Below are 19,240 nucleotides of genomic sequence, written 5' to 3'. Positions count from 1 at the left end.
ATATAATTTTGTTAGAGTATCACTTTCCTCTCTCGATATATATGATAAATTTAAAGATGAGACATTACAAATAGGTGTAATACTAATTACATGTATAAAGTTTTTTACTTCCTCCGTTACTGGGAATGTAGACAGGTTTGTTTGGATTCATATAATACTATGAAATCATATCATATCTCATCCTAGATTAATTTATTCTGAGACCGTGAGACGGAATAAGTAAAAGTTTAGGTAACACTTTAGTTACGATGAGTTCTAAACTTAATTAACGTCAATCTACAATTCTCTATTTCCGTTAACATGTTTCCCAAACAGCTAAGTTGAACTATATATGTATGAAAAATATCTATATAGAAGTGTTTTTAAAAAGAATCAAATAAATTTATTTGTAAATATATACTTCCTCCGTTTCACAATGTAAGTCACTCTAACATTTCCCATATTTATATTGATGTTAATGAATCTAGACATATATATTTATCTAAATTCATTAACATCAATACGAATGTGGGAAATGCTAGAATGACTTACATTGTGAAACAGATGAAGTAATAGTTAATTTTTAATTAATCATACACTTTCGCTAATATATTATGTCAATACTAAGTTTCAAACGGGTTGTTACTAGTGCACGGTGTATACCATGTACTCCTTTTGTCTCCAGAAAACCCACATCCCTCCTAGTACAACCATTTATCCAGATTCAATTCGTTATGTTAGGAGGGGTCGCATGTTGGAATTTTTTTTTTACACAGTGAGTAGGCTGAAGTTTGTGTGTACGAAATAGTACTATGTTATACTTTATTTATATATATAAAAACAAAAGTCTATATCACCTGCATAACTCTGCTATCCAATCCGAAAAATGAAAAGAAAAAAAAAGAACACTGATTTGACGTCACCATCACCGCCCTGCGCTCTTCCCTTTTCCTGCTCCTCTTGACCTCCTCCTTCTTCTCTCTTTCTCTCTCTTTCCGCCAAATACACAACTACTACTACCCCCTCTCTCTCTCTCCGTTCTCCTTTTCTCCTCCACGGCAGTTTTATATAAAATTCGCGGCTTTCAAAAGCAAACCAAAACGGCAAAGTTTGAACTTTGAACTCTCCTCCTCCCCGCACCGCCGCATCCCTTTCTTTCCCCCACCCCTTCCCGCTACGACAAACCATAGCATATCCTCGTCTCAACACTCTCCTCTGCCTGATCAAAAAAGAAAATCAAATGCGGTGAGATCTGCGGGGTCGTGATCCTCAAACCATTTGGCTCTGGTAATCTTCTTCTCTCCCTGGTAAATTAATCTGCTCTATTCTCTTCCGTAGATAGCTTGCATGCATCATGAATGCATTGGTTGGTTGATGGTTGGAGTTGAGAGGAAGCGGTTTTGCTGGGCTGGGGTGGTGGTTTTGGTGGGTTCTGTGTTCTTGCGGCGTGAAGCGGTTGGTGCTCCTGGGTTGTTTTTTTCTTTTTCTTTTTTTTTTTCCAAAAGCTTTGGTTTTTTGTTTTTTTGGGGGTCTTTTGATTTTTTTTGTGTGTTTTTGGCACCGCACACGCTGATTCTTGGAGGTGGTTTTGGTGGTGTACTGCCCATGGGATTTAATGGGCTCGCATTGTTTTCGTGGTTTTGACGTGTTGTTTACCTCTCTTGTGTTCATGCGGATGAACAAGTAATGCCCCTCTTTCTCTCTCTCTTTCTCTCGAGGAGCTCGTGAATTTGTTTTTCTTTTCACAATTGTCTTTTGGACTTCGAGCTGCGTGCTTTTTTGGTTCTGAGCAAAAAGAAAAAACACTTTTATCTTTTCCGCTGGATTTGACATTTTGCAATGTTATGCAATGTGTTCTTCGGTTTGGCATTTTGGGGTTCAGAGTTCCATTTCGGAGAAGGGGAAAAAGCTTCAGTCTTGGTCGGCTATTTTGTCGGAAAGCGTGCCGCATTCGTGTCACATGCCGCAATTTTTTCTTTCTCCTGAGTTCACACTTTTCTTTCTTTCTTTCCTTGCCGTCGGCAATTTTGGCACCATTTTATGTGCGGTGAAAATGTGTCGGCATTTCACTGTAAATCTTCCAAACCCCGGTCCACAATGTTAATTCCCCTCTTATAGTCCAACTGCAACATTATTAGTATCATGCCAATTTCTCTTCAGGTAACTGCAACTGCAAAACGGCACAGCCATGGAGCAGTACGAGGTACTGGAGCAGATCGGCAAAGGAGCATTTGGTTCTGCCCTGCTTGTCAGGCACAAGGTGGAGAAGAAGAAGTGAGACTAGAACCACCACCACCACATTTGCTCTTGTCCCGGATGAAAAAAAGAAGAAATCAAGAAAATATATGTCAACCACCTTTTGGTATCTGCATCTTGTTCCACCCAATCTGATCTTTTGGAGCCTGTGAACTGTATGCAGGTATGTGTTGAAAAAGATCCGGCTTGCCAGGCAGACAGACCGCACTCGCAGGTCTGCTCACCAGGAGGTAAGCAACTTCTCCTTTGCATGTCTTCATCATGTTTTGCACTACCTACTTTAGTTATGATTTCACACACAATGTCTTGTGTTCACAAAGAACGAGTTGTGTGCAGGTCAACTCTTGGTACACAATGATTAGTGTTCCTGACTGGTTTAGGGGCTATTGTTCATCCTGTTCTTCTCTGTAGTACTAGATGTGTGAACTGGTCTGAACTAAGAGGGTTTTTGCCCTATTGTTATGGTGTTCTTTGTACACTTATACCAGATCTTGAATTTGAATGCAGATGCAGCTCATTGCCACAGTGAGGAACCCATTCATCGTGGAGTACAAGGATTCATGGGTGGAGAAGGTTTGTACCAGTAAACAGGAACAAAGACCAATGTCTCAAGTAGATAATTCAGCTTTGGTTTCTAAGAGGAAGATAATACGTTGTTCTGGACCACCATTACTCGTAGGATCCAATTTCTATTTGAAAAGTTTAACTAGGAATATTTTCCCCCCAATTTCAGGGTTGCTATGTTTGCATCATTATAGGATACTGTGAAGGAGGAGACATGTATGTATCTCTCTTTAGTCTTTAGCTGTAATGTGATGTTTCCCATTCCATTGTCAAACTTGGTAGTGTTGGTTTTGTTGCCGATATCAACTCTCTCTCTCTCTCTCTCTGGTCCAGGGCTGAAGCTATTAAAAGAGCTACAGGTGATCATTTCTCTGAGGAGGTATAACTTACCATTTTAGTTTTCATTTCAACAATTTTAACTTGTCCCTTGGTAGAGGGCATTCAATTCACCACCAACTTCTTTTTTTAATCTCATTTCGCAGAAGCTTTGCAAGTGGCTTGTGCAGCTCCTCATGGCCCTTGACTATTTGCATGCAAATCACATTCTTCACCGTGATGTGAAGGTGCGTAATGTTGCAATGTTTGATTCTGAAACACATTTGCAACCTGGAATTGTTACCATGTTTTCTGAAGTTGTCCCTTTTTTTTTCTGTTTCAGTGCTCAAACATTTTTCTTACTAGGGATCAAAGTATAAGACTAGGTATGCCAACTTCCATTTTCACAAGTGCATGCTTCATAGGAGTTCACATAATTCTGGATGCAATCTAATTCCTGTTCAATATACATGCAGGTGACTTTGGGCTTGCAAAAATATTGACCTCTGATGATCTAGCATCCTCTGTTAGTTCTTAAAAATATCATTTCTCTAGTGCACGTTCCATTATATTGGTGGCGGCAACTTATTCTAATCATGCAGGTGGTAGGAACACCAAGTTATATGTGCCCAGAACTACTTGCTGATATACCTTATGGTACCAAATCTGATATTTGGTCACTAGGTAAATGCTTCAGTTGGATGTAAATTACATTAGTCCACAGTTAGATATCTGCCCTGGTGCTTAATGCTTAAATATCTCTGTTTTCAGGATGTTGTATATATGAAATGACTGCTCTGAGGCCTGCATTTAAAGCTTTTGTAAGTTTTGAGATCGCTTATATTGGCTGGTCATGTAATCATTCAACTGAATTGTGCAAGTTGATTTCTGAATTAAATGTGGCTTAATATACGCTTTACCTTTCTTATTGTACTCAGTTTTCCGCTTATCTTCCTTTTGAATGGTTAGCATAGTTTTTTTTTTCCTTTCTCGAACACGTAGGAGATTATCATTATCTGGTATATATAAAATGACACAGGGAGGGAAATCCGGAAACTCCCCACCCTAAACACTAAAACACATTACAAAAACTGAAAAAACACCAACAAGACCACTTAAGCTGCAAGGGCTATCGACCTAGCCAGCAACATGTGTGTTTTGTTAATTGGCTCTTTTAACTGCATTTTTATCAAATCAACTTGGGAGAATTCATAAGAGATACATTTAGACCTCTTGTTTCATCTAGTTGTTGAGCAACTTTCAATTGATTGTTTCTGATTTTGTCATATCTTCCATCAGGATATGCAAGCTCTTATCAGTAAGATCACCAAGTCAATTGTGTCGCCATTGCCAACTAGATATTCTGGTGCATTGTGAGTTTCCATGAGTTAATACTTGATTGTCTTCTTAATCCATCTTGTAAATTTACTTGAGTAATATCTCTGAAAGCTTTACCATCATGCAGTAGGGGACTTATTAAGAGCATGCTACGAAAAAGTCCAGAACACAGGCCAAGTGTAATTCTCAGTAACTCTCTTATGTTCATGTCAGTTACTAATAACATATGTTTATTCTGATAAGAGTTTTGCATCATTTTTTTCCCTACAGGCAGCTGAACTACTCAAGCATCCACATCTCCAACCCTATGTGCTGCAAGTCCATTTGAAATCTTCTCCTGCTCGCAACATAATTCCTTCCCATCAGTCTCCGATTGACAAGGTTAAGAAAATGACATTTCCCACTGAGTCCATGTGCAGAAGCAAGGGCAGGAGAAACTCTTTGGGTAATGAGAGAATCGTGACCTTCAGCAAACCTTCTCCTGAAAGGAAGTTTACTAGTTCTATTCAGAGTATCAAGGATTACTCAACTACTCGGAGTGTCAAAGATTTATCTATCGATGTTAGTTTGGTCGAGGAGGTTAGTAGTAAAACAACTTTTACCACAAGAACATCGAGTATTGTGAAGACTCCCAAGAGAACTCCAAGCAAAACAATCACAACTCCCCAGTTAGAACCTCCAAAGGTATCTTACAACAGAGTAAATCGGAGCGAGGTATGACACATTTACCATGTTTTAAATGCAGTTTGTAGCACTCTTATTTACAACCTGTTTATAGCATGTTCTAATGCACTTGCACTAATTGCCCGGTGCGATGTACTTTTTTTGACGTCCATTTGGTGTTCATCTTTCAAACTGAACCTTGCGTAAATATACATAGATAGAAGAACATCCATCAATGAACTGCTAGATGCATTGTTTCAGTCTGAGCACGCATTACTGTTCTTACATTTCATTACTTCATACACTAAACCGCTCACTGTAGTTTCCTGAAGAATTTATTTTCAGTAATTGAATTCCTACTTTTTTTCCCATTCTCTAGCTGCTTTCAAGAACACCGGTGAACAGAAGCGCTCGGGTAATCCGCAGAGCTTCCCTCCCACTCCCACTGCCATCATCCGAGACACCGAAGCGCGGCGTCAGCAGCATCAGCATCCTCGAGCAGCTGGAATCCCCCGACGTATCCGTGAATTCGCCTCGGATAGACCGGATCGCCGAGTTCCCGCTGGCCTCATCCGAAGATCCACCGTTCCTCAAGCTCCACGGACGCCGCTCTCCAACTCCAACGCCACAGCATTGCGTCATCGACCAGTCGATCACCAAGGACAAATGCATGGTCGAAGCGTTCCACATCATCGACGTCGATGACGACGACGGGAGGAGCGACTCGTCGTCGGGCCGTAACAACGCCGCGGCGGCTGCCTCGAGCCGCGCCGGCTCGTCGGAGTCGACGAGGCAGCGGCGGTTCGACACGTCGTCGTACCAGCAGCGCGCGGAGGCGCTGGAGGGGCTGCTGGAGTTCAGCGCGCAGCTGCTGCAGCAGGAGAGGTACGACGAGCTGGGCGTCCTGCTCAAGCCATTCGGCCCGGAGAAGGTGTCCCCGAGGGAGACGGCCATCTGGCTCACCAAGAGCTTCAAGGAGACAGGGCTGTAAGCATATGCGATCACTCTCACCTTGCTCTAGAAAACAAATGAGCAGAAGCAAATTAAATTGTAGCTCAGGAAAGATTAGTTGCTGACAGTGTGACACCATCTCAGTGTTGCCTCCCCCAACTAGCTTATGAAAGATTATTCAGTGATCATCTATGGATTAACAAGGAAGTAGCGGTAGTTCTATACTTCTATGTGGTGTTGGTCTGAAGCAGGAAGTAGTAGTAGTTCATGTTTCTAACCATGTAGGAGTACTTGACAGGTAAACTGGGCATTCCAGCCCGGCTGAAGAATCATCCAGTTGATTGATTTTGTTTCTGTTTGAATAGCATTTCTCTTGTTCATGTAATCTTGAGTTATTGAAGGTTTAGAGAGAGAGAGAGAGAGAGCTGCTTGCCTTGTATTATCCAAAGTAGGAATTCAGACAATGGCCATATCTGATGGAGACAACAAGAAGAATTTGAGGAGCTTGTACTGTACTATGCACAAAGATAACGTTCTTGTCATATTGTTCTCTGTTTTCATAAAAGAGTCGCTCATAAAATGTGGCTGAACAATCTGATCCTGTCCTTCAAAATATTTTTCAGAAGCTCTACTATATGAGTATATGGTTCTCATGCTGGATAAGTAGATCCAGGGATAAAGAAATGACTTGAACATATTGATGAACTTCATTATAGCAGATTTCATCTGTTAAAACAAGAACAAAAAAAATGCTTGGCAAAAGGGAAATCGCAAGGGATTTTGAACTGATTTTGCTATATATTTGTCATCAAATTTCTCGATGTAATTACAGTACAATCGTAGTGTAATTACACTGTAACTTGTATGTAATTACACTGTAACTATAATGTAACTTGTATGTAACTTTCAAGAATCTCTCGGTAACATGTTATTTCAATAAAATAGAGGTCGTGGGAACAAATCCTTTCACATATGTGTGTGCTGTGATTTTTTTCTTCCTCACCAGAACAAATCTTGTAATAGATCTAACAATTCAAAATTACGTGAAACTTACATACAAGTTACACTGTAGTTACATGCAAGTTACAATGTAATTACATACAAGTTACAGTGTAATTACACTACGATTATACTATAATTGCATCTGTCAAATTTTTAGTAGAAAATTTGTCGACAAATGTATAGGTGGTCCCTTTTGAACGCATGAGAATCAACATATCATCCTTCCAGTGACGGGCCTTAATCCTGGCCCATCCATGGGTATAATGCATGGCCCGGCAATTCGGACTTAAAATCAAGGCCTAGCCGGGAATTTTAACGTGGATGAACAAAATTAGTTGGTCTGTCGTCTGTTCTGTTCTTGCTTCTTGTACGATTCTACCTCACTATGGGTCGATAACATAGTAGTTAGCTAAACTAAGTAAGGACTTAGATAAGCAAAACTTTTTTTTATTTTTTTATTTTTTTTAGAGAAGGGTATTTTTTATCCGGCCTCTACATCCAACCGGATATATACGGACATTGAAGTAGGGAACTTAGCCCCGCAAACAACCCAATATAAAATTCGCTCCATAGAAGATTTGAACTCAGGATCTTGATTACTACTCATGTAAGCATATACAATATGTTTCGTCGACACTCCACACCCTCTAATTTCAATTCCACGTGTTTTAGATTTGTGCACCGGGTAAAAAGAGCACCCCCTACGTTCATAATTCTTAAATACTCAGTGCAAAAAAATAACAATTTTTTTTAGGAAAAGGCAGGAGCTCTGCCATTCATTAATAGAAGAAGAGAAATAAAACACGGGGACATCCTTGCTAAGTGCAAAAATAATAACAGTGGTAATTCATAAATACTCATAAAAAATGGTTATTCTTAAATACTTTTAAACCTTATTTTTTTGAGTTCCGATCAAAATTTTAATAGTTTTCCTGATAATGACTTTTAAAATACTTAATTTTAGAAAAAAAGTTGGTATAGATTTGCCTTAAAAAGTACTCCCTCCGTTCACTAATATATAGCATTTCTAACGTTTAAAATTTGTACACAATTATAGTTAATTTTGGAGCACTTGTTTTTTCAACCGATCCAGCCACTACATTTGTTACTTACTGATAGTTTGCATCGTCTAGATGTGCTCTTTTCCAATCATCTAGGCTCTCGGATGCATGTAATTTTACCTTAACCTTAGTTTCGGCTAAAACCACTACAAATTCTTATATTTATTGGTGGAGAGAGTAGTTTTATAATGTCATAAACTTATTATAATATAAAAGTTTGGGTCAAAATTATATCTCAGAAGCCATGAAAAAACTACATCAGTGTTTTTGTTTTCCTTTTTTTTTGTTTTTTAACTGGAGGAAAATAGTAACTCTCTCTTGGACTACGTTTGAAAAGACGCATTTCTCCATCGATAAACAAAGTTTGACAAAGCACAGAGCCACAGACCCATCTCTCTATCTTCTTTTGTGTACTATTTGAGGGCACGGACAAATAAATTAACTATTACTCCTACAATGTTATAGATTTAAATGAATTTTCTAAGAAAAATTTTATATATAGAAAGTTTTTACAGAAATCGTATTACTTCTAATTTCATATTATAAGTTGTTTGACTTTTTTTCTGGTTGATCAAGTTTATAAAAAAATTAGCAACATTTAAAATATGTTGGCTGTGGCCTGTGGCTTCTATGTACATGTCAGAATTAAGCAACCAACTTAAGCAAGCAGTATGTAGTATACATGTCCAAATCCTGCAATCAAGATTCACAATCAAGTATGCAATCTTCTTCAGTTCTCCTCATCACTCCAATCCAAAAAGGAAAATGAATTTGTTCATGCAGATTAGGAATAGTACATTGCTAGTGTCAACAAAAAGCTGCAGAATTCGCTTACTCAGCAGCAACAAGACACTGAAACTTCTTCTTCCTGTTGCTTTCAACAGTTCGGTTTGCAGTGACCACAACCTGACAGATTTAATTAGGAGATGACACGCACAATTACAGCTGAACACAACAGTAACAAAATCACACCTTTGGCAAGCACAGCACAAACCCCCAGTGTGTCATCTGATTCTGATCCCTAGAAAGATTTGCACACGAAAAGGGACGGACAAGAGTTCCAAAAGCTTAGGAGTAGCTTCTTCTACCGTGGGCAATGTCAGTAGCAAGTTGAGTTGATCATGCCATGGCGGCGGCGGCGTTGTCGGTGGCGAGCGACCAGCAGTAGGTGGTGGTGGCGGCGGTGAGCACGGTGCTCGTCGACCCGCACTCGCTGTCGTGGTCCGGCAGCCTCGACCCCCACGGGCACGACGCCGGCGCGCTCGCCTGCGACGGGCACCGCTGCACGCGCGCCATCATGGCGGCGCCGCACTTGTTGGGTGGCGCCGACGCCGCCTGCGCCTCCAGCGACGCCCTGCGCCGGGCGCTCGCCTGCCTCTCCCACCGCACCGACGACGCCTCGCTGGCGGACGACGACACCGACGCGCGCTGCCGCGGCGCGCTCTGCGACCGCGCCTTGGCGCGCGACGACTCCGTGTTCGCCATGTAGTTGGGGAAGAAGAGCGGGTGGTCGCCGTTGCCGTGGTGCGGGTGATGCGGCTTGCACGGCGCGTCGGAGGCGTGGTGGTGGTGCCACGGGCTGTTCCGCGCCGTGGAGAAGGAGAAGTCGTCGTACCGGCCGCTGTACGTCCGCGCGCTGGCGTCCGTCAGCGCCGACGGCGTCGGCGACACCTTCTGGTACAGCTCCACCTTGGACGGCGTGCGGCACAGCGGCGTCGCGTAGCAGCTGCTCCGCCGGGACGACGTCCTCGGCGTGCAGTGCGCCTCGCCGCTGCCGCCGCCGCCGCCAAATCCGGTGTCCACCTCCACGATCTTCACGTTCTCCTCCGCCTCCTGCATTAGCTCATCACCAATTAAACTCTTCTCGCTCGCCATGGTCCAAGCAACAGCCTCTTACCTGTTGCTGCTGCTGATGACGGAAGCGGGGGTGGTGCGGCGAGCGGCGGGTGGGCATCATCCTCGGGGTGTGGAGGAGAGGCTTCTCCTTGTCGTCGTCGAGGAGGCGGAGGCGCGCGGCGCGCGCCCGGTGCTGGGCGGCGACGAGCGCCTGCATGCAGCGGAGCGTGTTGCTCGCCTGCCGCCGCACGAGGTGGCCGCGCACCAGCGCCTGCAGCTTCACGAGCCCCCTCAGCGCGCACAGCGCCTTCCTCGCCTGCGACGACGACGACGAGGCAAGCAAAGCAATCCATCAAACACAAGCGCTTCACTCTCGACGACGACGATGGCGGCGAGCCGAGAGACAGAGACACTCACCAGGTAGGACCTGAAGACGCACTGGATCTTGATCGCCGCCGCCTCCTCAATGCCGACGACGACGACGCCCCGCCTCGACGACCCGGCGAGCCGGACTACGGCCGCCGCCGCCTGCTTGGCCGCCACCGCCGCCTCCGCCGCCGCCGCCGTGGCTATGGCCACCGCGACGGCGTGCTGGTCGGGGTCCACCCGCGGCTCCAAGAAACCACCACCACCATCCTTCACCGCCGGCCTCCGGAAGCTCCACCGCCTCTTCTCCTTCGCCCCCGGCGTCGTCACCACCGCCACCGCCTGCTCCTTCTCCGGCGCCGGCGCCCTCGCCCTGTCCTTCTTCCCCGGCAAGAAGCTTCGCAGCCACCTACCCGCCCTGCCCATGATCTCTCCTCTCCTCTTCTCCTCCTCCACACTAATCCACTAGACCACCGCGAGCTCGCAACCGGCGATCCGCTCGCGCCGCCATGTGCGAGCGAGCGATCGATCTTGCTTGCAACTGTGTAGATGGGACGTGCAGTGCGGTGCAATGCAATGCATATACAGGGGGAATATATTACTTGCCACTCTGCAGCTACGTCGCCTGCAATAACTGCTGCACCATGGCGGACGCGATCTGGGAGGGGCATTAGTTAATTTTTGCGCGCGTAACGGAATGGAATTTTCTTTTCTTGTTCGTGGTCAAGTGCACGCTGCTGCTGCTGCTTCTGAATTTGCTGATCTGATCCTATCCAAAAAGAATTTCTCGATTGCGCTTTTCAGTGGTGATTCAGGCGGAAACGTTAACTGTAGATGTTTGGCACAAATTTGTACGCTGCATTGCTATTGTTTCAGAAGAAATAGTGACGCAGAAGCGATCAGAGAAGCTTGATCCGAAAGCAAATGGAGAGATGCTGAAGGCTTTCGCTGTATTATCCTTTTTGTTGCTGTCATTGGAAAAAAGGAGGAAAAAAGGGTTATTTTTCTAGGCTGTAAATTTATGTGCTTTTTTTTGGCTGAATTTCATGTATCCTTGTATGGTTTTAGGATAAACTGAATGTCATGCTTAAGTTTACTGAACTTCTTGAGTTCATGGCATAAATGATCTGATGATGGATAAGTTTGACTGTGAATATATATTTTTTTCGTTCCTAGCTAGTCAGAGCTGCATGTGGTTACCAGTTAATCTTAAGGGCTCCAATTTCTTATTCCACATTGCATATATATTTTAACAGGAGCAGAGCAAACTGGGCATCACACATGGCACAACTCAGCTTGCGTCAAATCTGCCTTTTTAACAACCCTAAGCAAAGCTTTGCTTGCACATGATCCGATGCCAATTATCATCAACCCCCCCTTTTTTTTACTATCTACCACAAGTTCACAAATCACTAGAGAACCTGCTACTACCATTGCCATAGCTTGATATTTCACTGTTCACACATCAGAAGTGCCAACCCAAGGACAATGATCCTCTGCATTTACAGATTGTACTGTAATCCATTTCCGAGGCGATCTGAGCCGTCCGATGACGAATCCAACGGTTAGGATCGTCCGCGACACGTGCCGTGTTTCGCTACAGTGTGCCGGGGGCCTATGTGGACAGGGTGGTTTCAATGTGCTAACCTGCATAGGATGGGGGGAGGGGCCAGGAGTCCAGGACGCCTCATTCAATTTTGGGCAATTAATTATGTTCAGCTAAATTCACAAGGATTTGAACGTTGTTTTTGCTGGGGCATACAGGCAGGAGAGGGACCATGAGAATCCTCCTCCTCTCGCCCAATCAGGCAATTCAGGGTTTCAATTTTGAACACGTTTGGCTCATTCATGCAGAGATTGCAGAAATCCAAAACTAAATTCTGTGCCCCTCATCCTATTTGAACTTTGGATGTTCTTCCCGGTATATACGTACGCATATGGTTTTGTAACCTGTCGATACGTTAATTGAAATATGGATGTCACTTAGTAAGAAGCTGAAGCTAATGGTAGTTATTTACTTCAGTAATTTTTTTTTGACTGAAACTAACGACATGGTCATAACGTGTCGGCCCATTGGGATTCGTATCTGACTTCACATACTTAAAAAAAATACGCTCATCAAACTGAGTGAGAAGTGAGAACACTGTACAACAAATGATTTAGGGGAAATGAGGGAAGGCAGGATGAGATGGAGAGCATGTGCTGTCTGGATCTCATATGCATTATGTTAATTATCCACTAGATTAGGGATATTGCAGAGTTAAGTACTCATGTAATGTGCCTATGGAATGGGCAGGTTAACCATTGCCAGTTTAATTAATCCCCATAAATATTCGCCCTTAGACCACGGCACAGTGGTGCGATTTCAGGCCTTAGATGGCTCGGATACTGTCTCTGAATAATTTTCCTTCCTGCTTGACGAGAAAATGCTACGAGACTTACTTGATGTTTGATTTGATTAAGTAATTAATTACTTAATTAACTGATATAGGGAAAATCATCTAATTAAGTAATTGTCTGATTTTCCCTTTGTCATATGTGATGGATGTTTGATTTGGTGCTTAGCTTGCAAGTGTGTTGCACAGATCATTCACGATAGCACTGTGCAATGAAGTTGCAGCACTTCTTTTCGTCCCTTTATTTTCCAGAACTCCATGTCTGTTTACTTTACAGTACAGAGAACACATGGAGGATTCCTTGCAGGGTTGGTCATCCCAACAACTTTTTAAGCGATAACCAGAGAAGGGGAAACACATGCAACATTGGTAAGCTACTCTCTATTGAGACAGCATTTGCTTGTGTTGTTGTTGAAGTAGAGAAAAGACAAGATGTTTTTTGTTCTCCCATTTGGCAGCAAGAAACAACGGAGATGCTCCTTAGGATATCAGGATATCAGGGGTAAACTAATATGCAGAGAAGTGAGGCACTGAGTTTTGAGGCGAATAGTCCACAACTATGTTAGCTGTTTAGAGCACGCCTACACTACAAACCCACGTCTGAAAATAAAACTATAATCCTGTATAAACTGCAAAATAGCAGCCAGTGTGTTTACACCAGCACATGACTACACGAGCAGAGTATGGAAACGATTCAATCTTGAAACAACACAGGATATTCCAACAAAATACATGCAGATATATGTCAGACCAGAACAGTATATTGATTTGACAGGAGTAGCTATATTGCCAGAACAGTATATTGATTTGATAGGAGTAGCTATATTGAGAATCACAACAGCGAACATGAAACTAAGAGATGGTTTCCATCTGTTGTTTTTGTACATAGCAGATCCTACTCATCGCACAAGTTACAGAAGAATGTAGACCTAGGCCTGATGAATTGCTGGCCTCTTCTACCGTATGGTTTGGCATTTGGCAATTGCCAAGCAATTACATGTATCACATATCAGGTATCCAGCCTTCAATAGCCCTGTGTCAAATTACAGCCATGTAACAGAGCATTCGGATATCTGTTTTACACAATGGAAGTCAGCAGCCACGAAATAATTGCCGGCAGTATTCACAGTTCATGAGGATGCAGATGTAAACGGCTCGCTGGCCTCAAGAAGCTCGTCCAACAGACCAGTGAACACAACCGAATCAGTCTATTTAGGCTTGAAGGTAAGCCGAGCAGAAGGGACTAGGTCTTCATCCAGCAGTGTGTGTGCCCGCTCCCCTGGTTGTGGAAAAGGAGGTGTGACACGTGTCCTAGGACCAGCTGGACAGATAAGATCGAATTCCAAACTTGGCTGCTTCAAAGCAGATGCGGCAAACTACATTACGAAAATAACAAATAAGCCAAGTGCCACAAAACCAGTAAATGGCATGGATACCACTTTAGGACTGTGGAGAGAAAAAAAATGAGTAGCACAAGTAATAAAAAAACACAGATAAAGCACATGAACAAATAAAGAAATGCTATATGCGAGATGCACAATGGAAATTGATAGCTAGAATAAACATGTATAATGAGGCTATCCATTCAGTATATTGTACTGTACCTTATACAGTCGTGTGCTAATACCGCTGAAGGTTACTCGTATCAACCCTGAAGCTGTAATACTGCTAATAAGGATTAAGAAGTACAGTGCTGAGCGTCATGCATCAGGAGCATTTGCGCGAGGAAAGACTTGTTTCTATGCCAAGACAAGCACTGACAAATACACACAGAGATCCATCCAATGGCATGTGAATCCACTGTCGATACATGACTTGGAGGCTAGCCAATGTGTTATTAGGTGATGTTTAATTGGCACCCATGTATTCTGTTCATTTTCACAGCAGCATTAAGGACATCTATAGCGCTGGGGCTTGTGGAACAGTGGAAACAATAAGGTCAGTGAACTTATCTTAGCCATTTATCTGTACTCTGAATAGGATGGGCTCAATTGTCAGAAAAAAAAATCTCGAGATCTTGTGTGAATAGATTATGTAGTGTTCAGGGTTAAAACCAGGACACCGTCTAACTTCATAACTATCTTCTACCAGGGAAAATCGTTTTGAGACAAGACTAACACTTAATCCTGTATTTTGTCACGTGTTACTCTTGAGGATAAGAGCAATCCAAGATAAAAAGAACAAATTCTGTGTATCTACTGGATATCCCCTCTGAAGTCTGAACTCAAACAATTGATACTTTAGACTTATCATGACTCATGCACTGCTTTCATTGGTAGGCCAGTTCTACAAATGCTACCAGGTTAACTACTCTTTAATTGAGCATGGCAATTGCAACTAATAAATAGTAAAAATTGAAAAGTAGATGCTAAGTGTACGTGCCAAGATTTGCTTCAATGATACCAAAGATTAAGCCATCAATATATGCTGAATTGACAGGGTCAAAGAAGGTACTAAGCAAACCAAAATGAGAAAACGCGTTGAAGATAAGGCAAGGGAGTTAAGATACCTCATATAGGGAACTAATGGGCTCTGTGGGAAGGAACACACCCTGTAGAATTACTCCATCAGGAAACGGAATACGAATCAGAGCTTGTTTATACTTCTGTCGGGCAGCCAGTGCCTGCTTCTCCTTATATGACTTTGGAATCAGCAACCAAGATTGTTCTAGCCTCCCCCTCCTCATCTTTGCCTCATTCCTTATCTCCTCATTACTAAGGCTATAGAAATAATCTGGTAGATCATTTTCTGCAACAGAACTTGCAGCAACAGAGAAGAACACCCGAATCTGTGGTTGAAATAGCATTTCAATAAGCCACCGTTTCGCGAAAATAGATAGAAAGAATAGAACGCATTAATGCGCAGATAGTCTTATAAGCTTAAAACTTGAGTTATACTGAGTAATATTTACTCTTCAACACATGATGGCACTACCACGAAAGCGATCTCACATTAATTACTAGGGGCAACATGTTGAGTAAAAGAAAATCTATTAATGCTGACGGTTACTAAGATGTAACCAGGCATCAAGAACTATTTATTCATAACTGATTCTACGGATGGATATATATGACGTTTCAGAGTGTGGAATTGACTTGCGCCCATTTAGTAGTATTTTCTTGTCGGAAACGACAAGTAATACTGACCGGATGGAGCACTACCCTTCTACTCCCATGAGATATTAGTACAAAACATATGTCTCAATTTGTATGTATGATACATTCAACTATTCAAGCTACTAGTACCAATTAATTTTAGCCCAACCATGTACTTGCCGAAACAGAATTTGGCACCAGTATGTTCAAAAAATCATACAACAGGCAAATCAGGAGCAGCCAAACGCGGTTGAATTGATTTGATTGGCACATAATCTTACTAGTAACTGAAACAAGCAATTGATGAATCACATGCCTCACCTGGTGATCAACCGGCCTCTTAACCCCCTGCTGTTCGCCAACTCCATCCGGGCGAGTCCCCTTGGCATCTGCCTGCTTCGGCGGCGGCGTTGAAGGCCGGGCCCTCTGGAGCAGGAGCACGGCTTGCCTGATCCAGCCGAGCCTCGCGTCTCCGGGCACCTCGTCCATGACGGCGAAGAGCTCCCCGCCCTTGTCGGCGACCCTGAACCCCACGGCCTCGAGGAGATCCACCCCGCACTCCCTGTCCGCCACGGCCTCCTTGATCCTCGGGTTCCCGAGCCTGACCTTCCTGTACTTGTCGTTCCGGGGATCGGAGAGCAGGTTCCCGAGCAGCCTCTTCACCACCTCCACAGCGGACGCGGGGGCATCGCCGGCCAGCCGGCCAGGTACGCGGCTGAGCGGGGCCGGGCTCCCCCTGCCGCCGCGAGGCAGCCGTCGAGGTGGTCAGACACCGCCAGCTCGGAGGGGAACGGCTCTGCGCAGCTGGGGCACGCGACGGCGGCGTCGTCGTTCCCCTCCCCCGACGCGGGAGGGTCGGTGGTGGCGCTGGCGCGGCGGGAGGAGGTGGAGATGAGCCGGAGCCGGAGGACGGCGGCCTCTCGCCTGGGGGGCAGCGGGGCGACTAGGGCTAGGGTTTGAGGTGCGGGAGGAGGAGAGGTCGGGGCCGGAGCCGAGGATGTGGGCGGTGCCCTTGGAGGAGGAGGATGAGGAGGAGGAGGAGGCGGAGGTGACCTTCCTCGTGAGATCCTTCATCTTGTCCTTCATCATCGTGGTCAGCGGAGGGTAGACCTCGTCGTCGTCGGCGGCGGCGGCGGCGGAGGAGGAGGAGGAGGAGGAGGACGGGGAAGGGGCCGAGGCGAAGCAAACAAGGGAGAAAAGTCTCACGGGGAGGGCGGAAAAGGCGAGAAAGCTAACCGATTCGGAGAACGTAACTAACCGATTAAGTTTAGGAGAATGTAACTAACTTGATTAGTTTAGGATAATGATGATAATTAAGGAAATATTTTCTTTTTTCAGAATTTTTTTTATTAGTAGATTGAAAATAAATCTATACATGAAAAAAACTTTCACGTAAAATTTAAAACTTTCAACTTAAAATATGAAACTCTAAACTCAATTTTTAAAATTTTTTCAACTTGAAATTTGAACTTTCAAGTTAGATTTTGAAATATTTTGAATTAAGATTTAAACTTTGAAGCCAAATTTTGAAAAACTTTCAACTCAATCTTCGAAAATTTTTAACTTGAAATTTAAATTTTCAACTCAACTCAGATTTGAAAACTTTCAACTCAGGTTTGAAAACTTTCAACTCGAGATTGAAAACTTTCAAGTCCATATTTGAAAACTTTCAACTAAGATTTGAAAATTTTCAACTCGAGATTTAAAAACTTTCAACTTGAAATTGAAAACTTTCAAGTCCATATTTGAAAACTTTCAACTCGAGATTGAAAACTTTCAAGTCCATATTCAAAAACTTTCAACTCAGATTTGAAAACTTTCAAATTTAAAAAAATCAAAAAGAATGCAAAAAAAAATGGAAATTACGCTGAGGAAAAAAATCGTGAAAAAAAGAAAAAATCACGAAAAAATCACACGGAAAGAATCGCTAAAGAAAAAAAAGCCCACATGGAGCGGTGTTGGGCACGCGTGCCAGTTCCGTATCTGGCGCGCGCGCCAATTAGCTGCCAGCCCCCCCCCCCCCCCCCCCCCCGGCGCGGAAAAGGTGCTTCGTGGCTGAGGCTGTAAAATCTAAGGTGTTTTTGATTATTATTCTGTTATGAACAATTGGGCATTGGAGATTATTGGTTTTGATATTTGGAATTTATTCACGAAATGGTTTTGGAGATGATTGGATTTCACAGGTGATCGCAGGATTCGTCATTTTATGTGACCGGTCAGACCGAGCTCTAGTAGCCGGTCAGACCGGCGTGTATTGTGCGGTCAGACTGGCCAGCCCGCGGTCTGACCGGCCGACGCTGTGTCGGTTTCAGTTTCGGGTTGTTTGTTTGGATATCCGTGATTATTTCATAATTATGACTTCTAGATGGATACTGTACGTACGTAATATTATTGTTTGCTATTAATAAGTCAAGTTGGAGATAGCTTGGTCTCGGAATATGGTTTCTTTGTTTATTTCATGTGTAGGTGACTCGATGCCTCGGGAGAGTATTTGCGGTGATGGACCGGGAGTCGGTTTGGGGATAAGACGACGTCCGTGGTGGTCAGAGATCATACGGGATACTTAAGCTAGAGTTGATGCACGTGGTTGATGGAGATTCCATATGGCATACGATGGAGGTATTGTGTGCGTATGGGATGCGGAGTCGAATTTGGAAGGAGTCCAAATTTGGTACGATTGGTTATGTAAAGTTTCTTTATTGTACTAGAGGGTTTCCTAAGGTGTTTAGGACTCTTAGTATGAGTTTGGTTCGTGGCTTTAGGCTGCCTACCTCGGGTATAAATAGAGGGGGAGCGTGAGGCTTCCCGGTATCGTTTTAAAGAGCAATTGAGTTGAGTTTTGAGTTAGGGTTTCGAGTTTAGTCGAAATTTTTGTAAGGAGTGCTGTTGGTGCACTTTGTAAACATAGAGAGAATCAATAAAGTCGTCATCTACTTTAAGAGTTCTTCAATTTGTGTTTCACTGAGTTTCGGCGGTCTAACTGGCGATATATCAGCGGTCAGACCGACGGCAAGCGGCAGTCAGACCGACGGTGGTGAGGCGGTCAGACCGGCGGTGGCGACAGCAAGCGGCACCTGATCTCGGCGGTTAGACTGGAGATCTATTCTCGGTCAGACGAACGACAACCAGGCGGTCAGACCGGCAGGACAGCTTCGGTCAGACCGCGATCCATCGAATTCGAGGGTAACTTTTATTTCCGCTAAATGTTTTTGGTTTTTGGGTATACCAACCATTCACCCCCCCCTTTGGTTGGCTTAGTTCTTGTGATTCGATCCTACAGAGGCATCTTCCGCTGAATAAGTTCATCGGAGGTCCCTGTCAACTAATCCGATTTTTATCCTTTAACCCAAAAACTATATACAATGGTCCCTTGACCGTTAAAACCGGTGTAGAATAAGTCCTAAGAAGCATAAAATCT

General features: G+C 43.8%; 2 protein-coding genes and 1 pseudogene across 3 annotated transcripts; 1 reads left to right on the top strand and 2 right to left on the bottom strand.

Moving 5' to 3' along the window:
- Positions 1–970: 970 nt before the first annotated feature.
- Positions 971–6,627, top strand: LOC4333522 (serine/threonine-protein kinase Nek1-like). Of its 2 annotated transcripts, none has more exons than NM_001418378.1 (15): positions 971–1,266; positions 2,140–2,253; positions 2,399–2,465; positions 2,743–2,808; positions 2,969–3,015; positions 3,133–3,178; positions 3,282–3,362; positions 3,458–3,500; positions 3,591–3,640; positions 3,717–3,798; positions 3,886–3,935; positions 4,414–4,487; positions 4,580–4,631; positions 4,723–5,166; positions 5,495–6,627. In NM_001418378.1, exons 2-15 carry the CDS (start codon positions 2,168–2,170, stop codon positions 6,104–6,106), a joined length of 1,800 nt encoding a protein of 599 aa, NP_001405307.1. In that variant the 5' UTR covers positions 971–1,266; positions 2,140–2,167; the 3' UTR covers positions 6,107–6,627. The 2 variants fall into 2 exon arrangements, with proteins under 2 accessions (NP_001405307.1, XP_066164263.1); XM_066308166.1 differs by having other exon boundaries at positions 1,099–1,286; positions 5,495–6,608.
- A 2,258-nt stretch (positions 6,628–8,885) lies between these two features.
- Positions 8,886–10,909, bottom strand: LOC4333521 (protein IQ-DOMAIN 19). Its single transcript, XM_015773821.3, has 3 exons — positions 10,383–10,909; positions 10,027–10,281; positions 8,886–9,962 (listed from the first exon to the last, which is right to left on the bottom strand). The coding sequence occupies exons 1-3, from the start codon at positions 10,755–10,757 to the stop codon at positions 9,249–9,251; spliced, it is 1,344 nt and encodes a 447-aa protein (XP_015629307.1). The 5' UTR covers positions 10,758–10,909; the 3' UTR covers positions 8,886–9,248.
- A 2,585-nt stretch (positions 10,910–13,494) lies between these two features.
- LOC4333520 (plant UBX domain-containing protein 2-like) lies at positions 13,495–17,010 on the bottom strand (annotated as a pseudogene).
- Between the last annotated feature and the right edge of the window lie 2,230 nt (positions 17,011–19,240).

This window comes from Oryza sativa, chromosome 3 (assembly GCF_034140825.1).
Source record: "Oryza sativa Japonica Group chromosome 3, ASM3414082v1".
Classification (NCBI taxonomy): domain Eukaryota; kingdom Viridiplantae; phylum Streptophyta; class Magnoliopsida; order Poales; family Poaceae; genus Oryza; species Oryza sativa.
The sequence above is the reverse complement of the archived record's forward strand: the minus strand, read 5'-3'. Positions and strand labels throughout refer to the sequence as shown.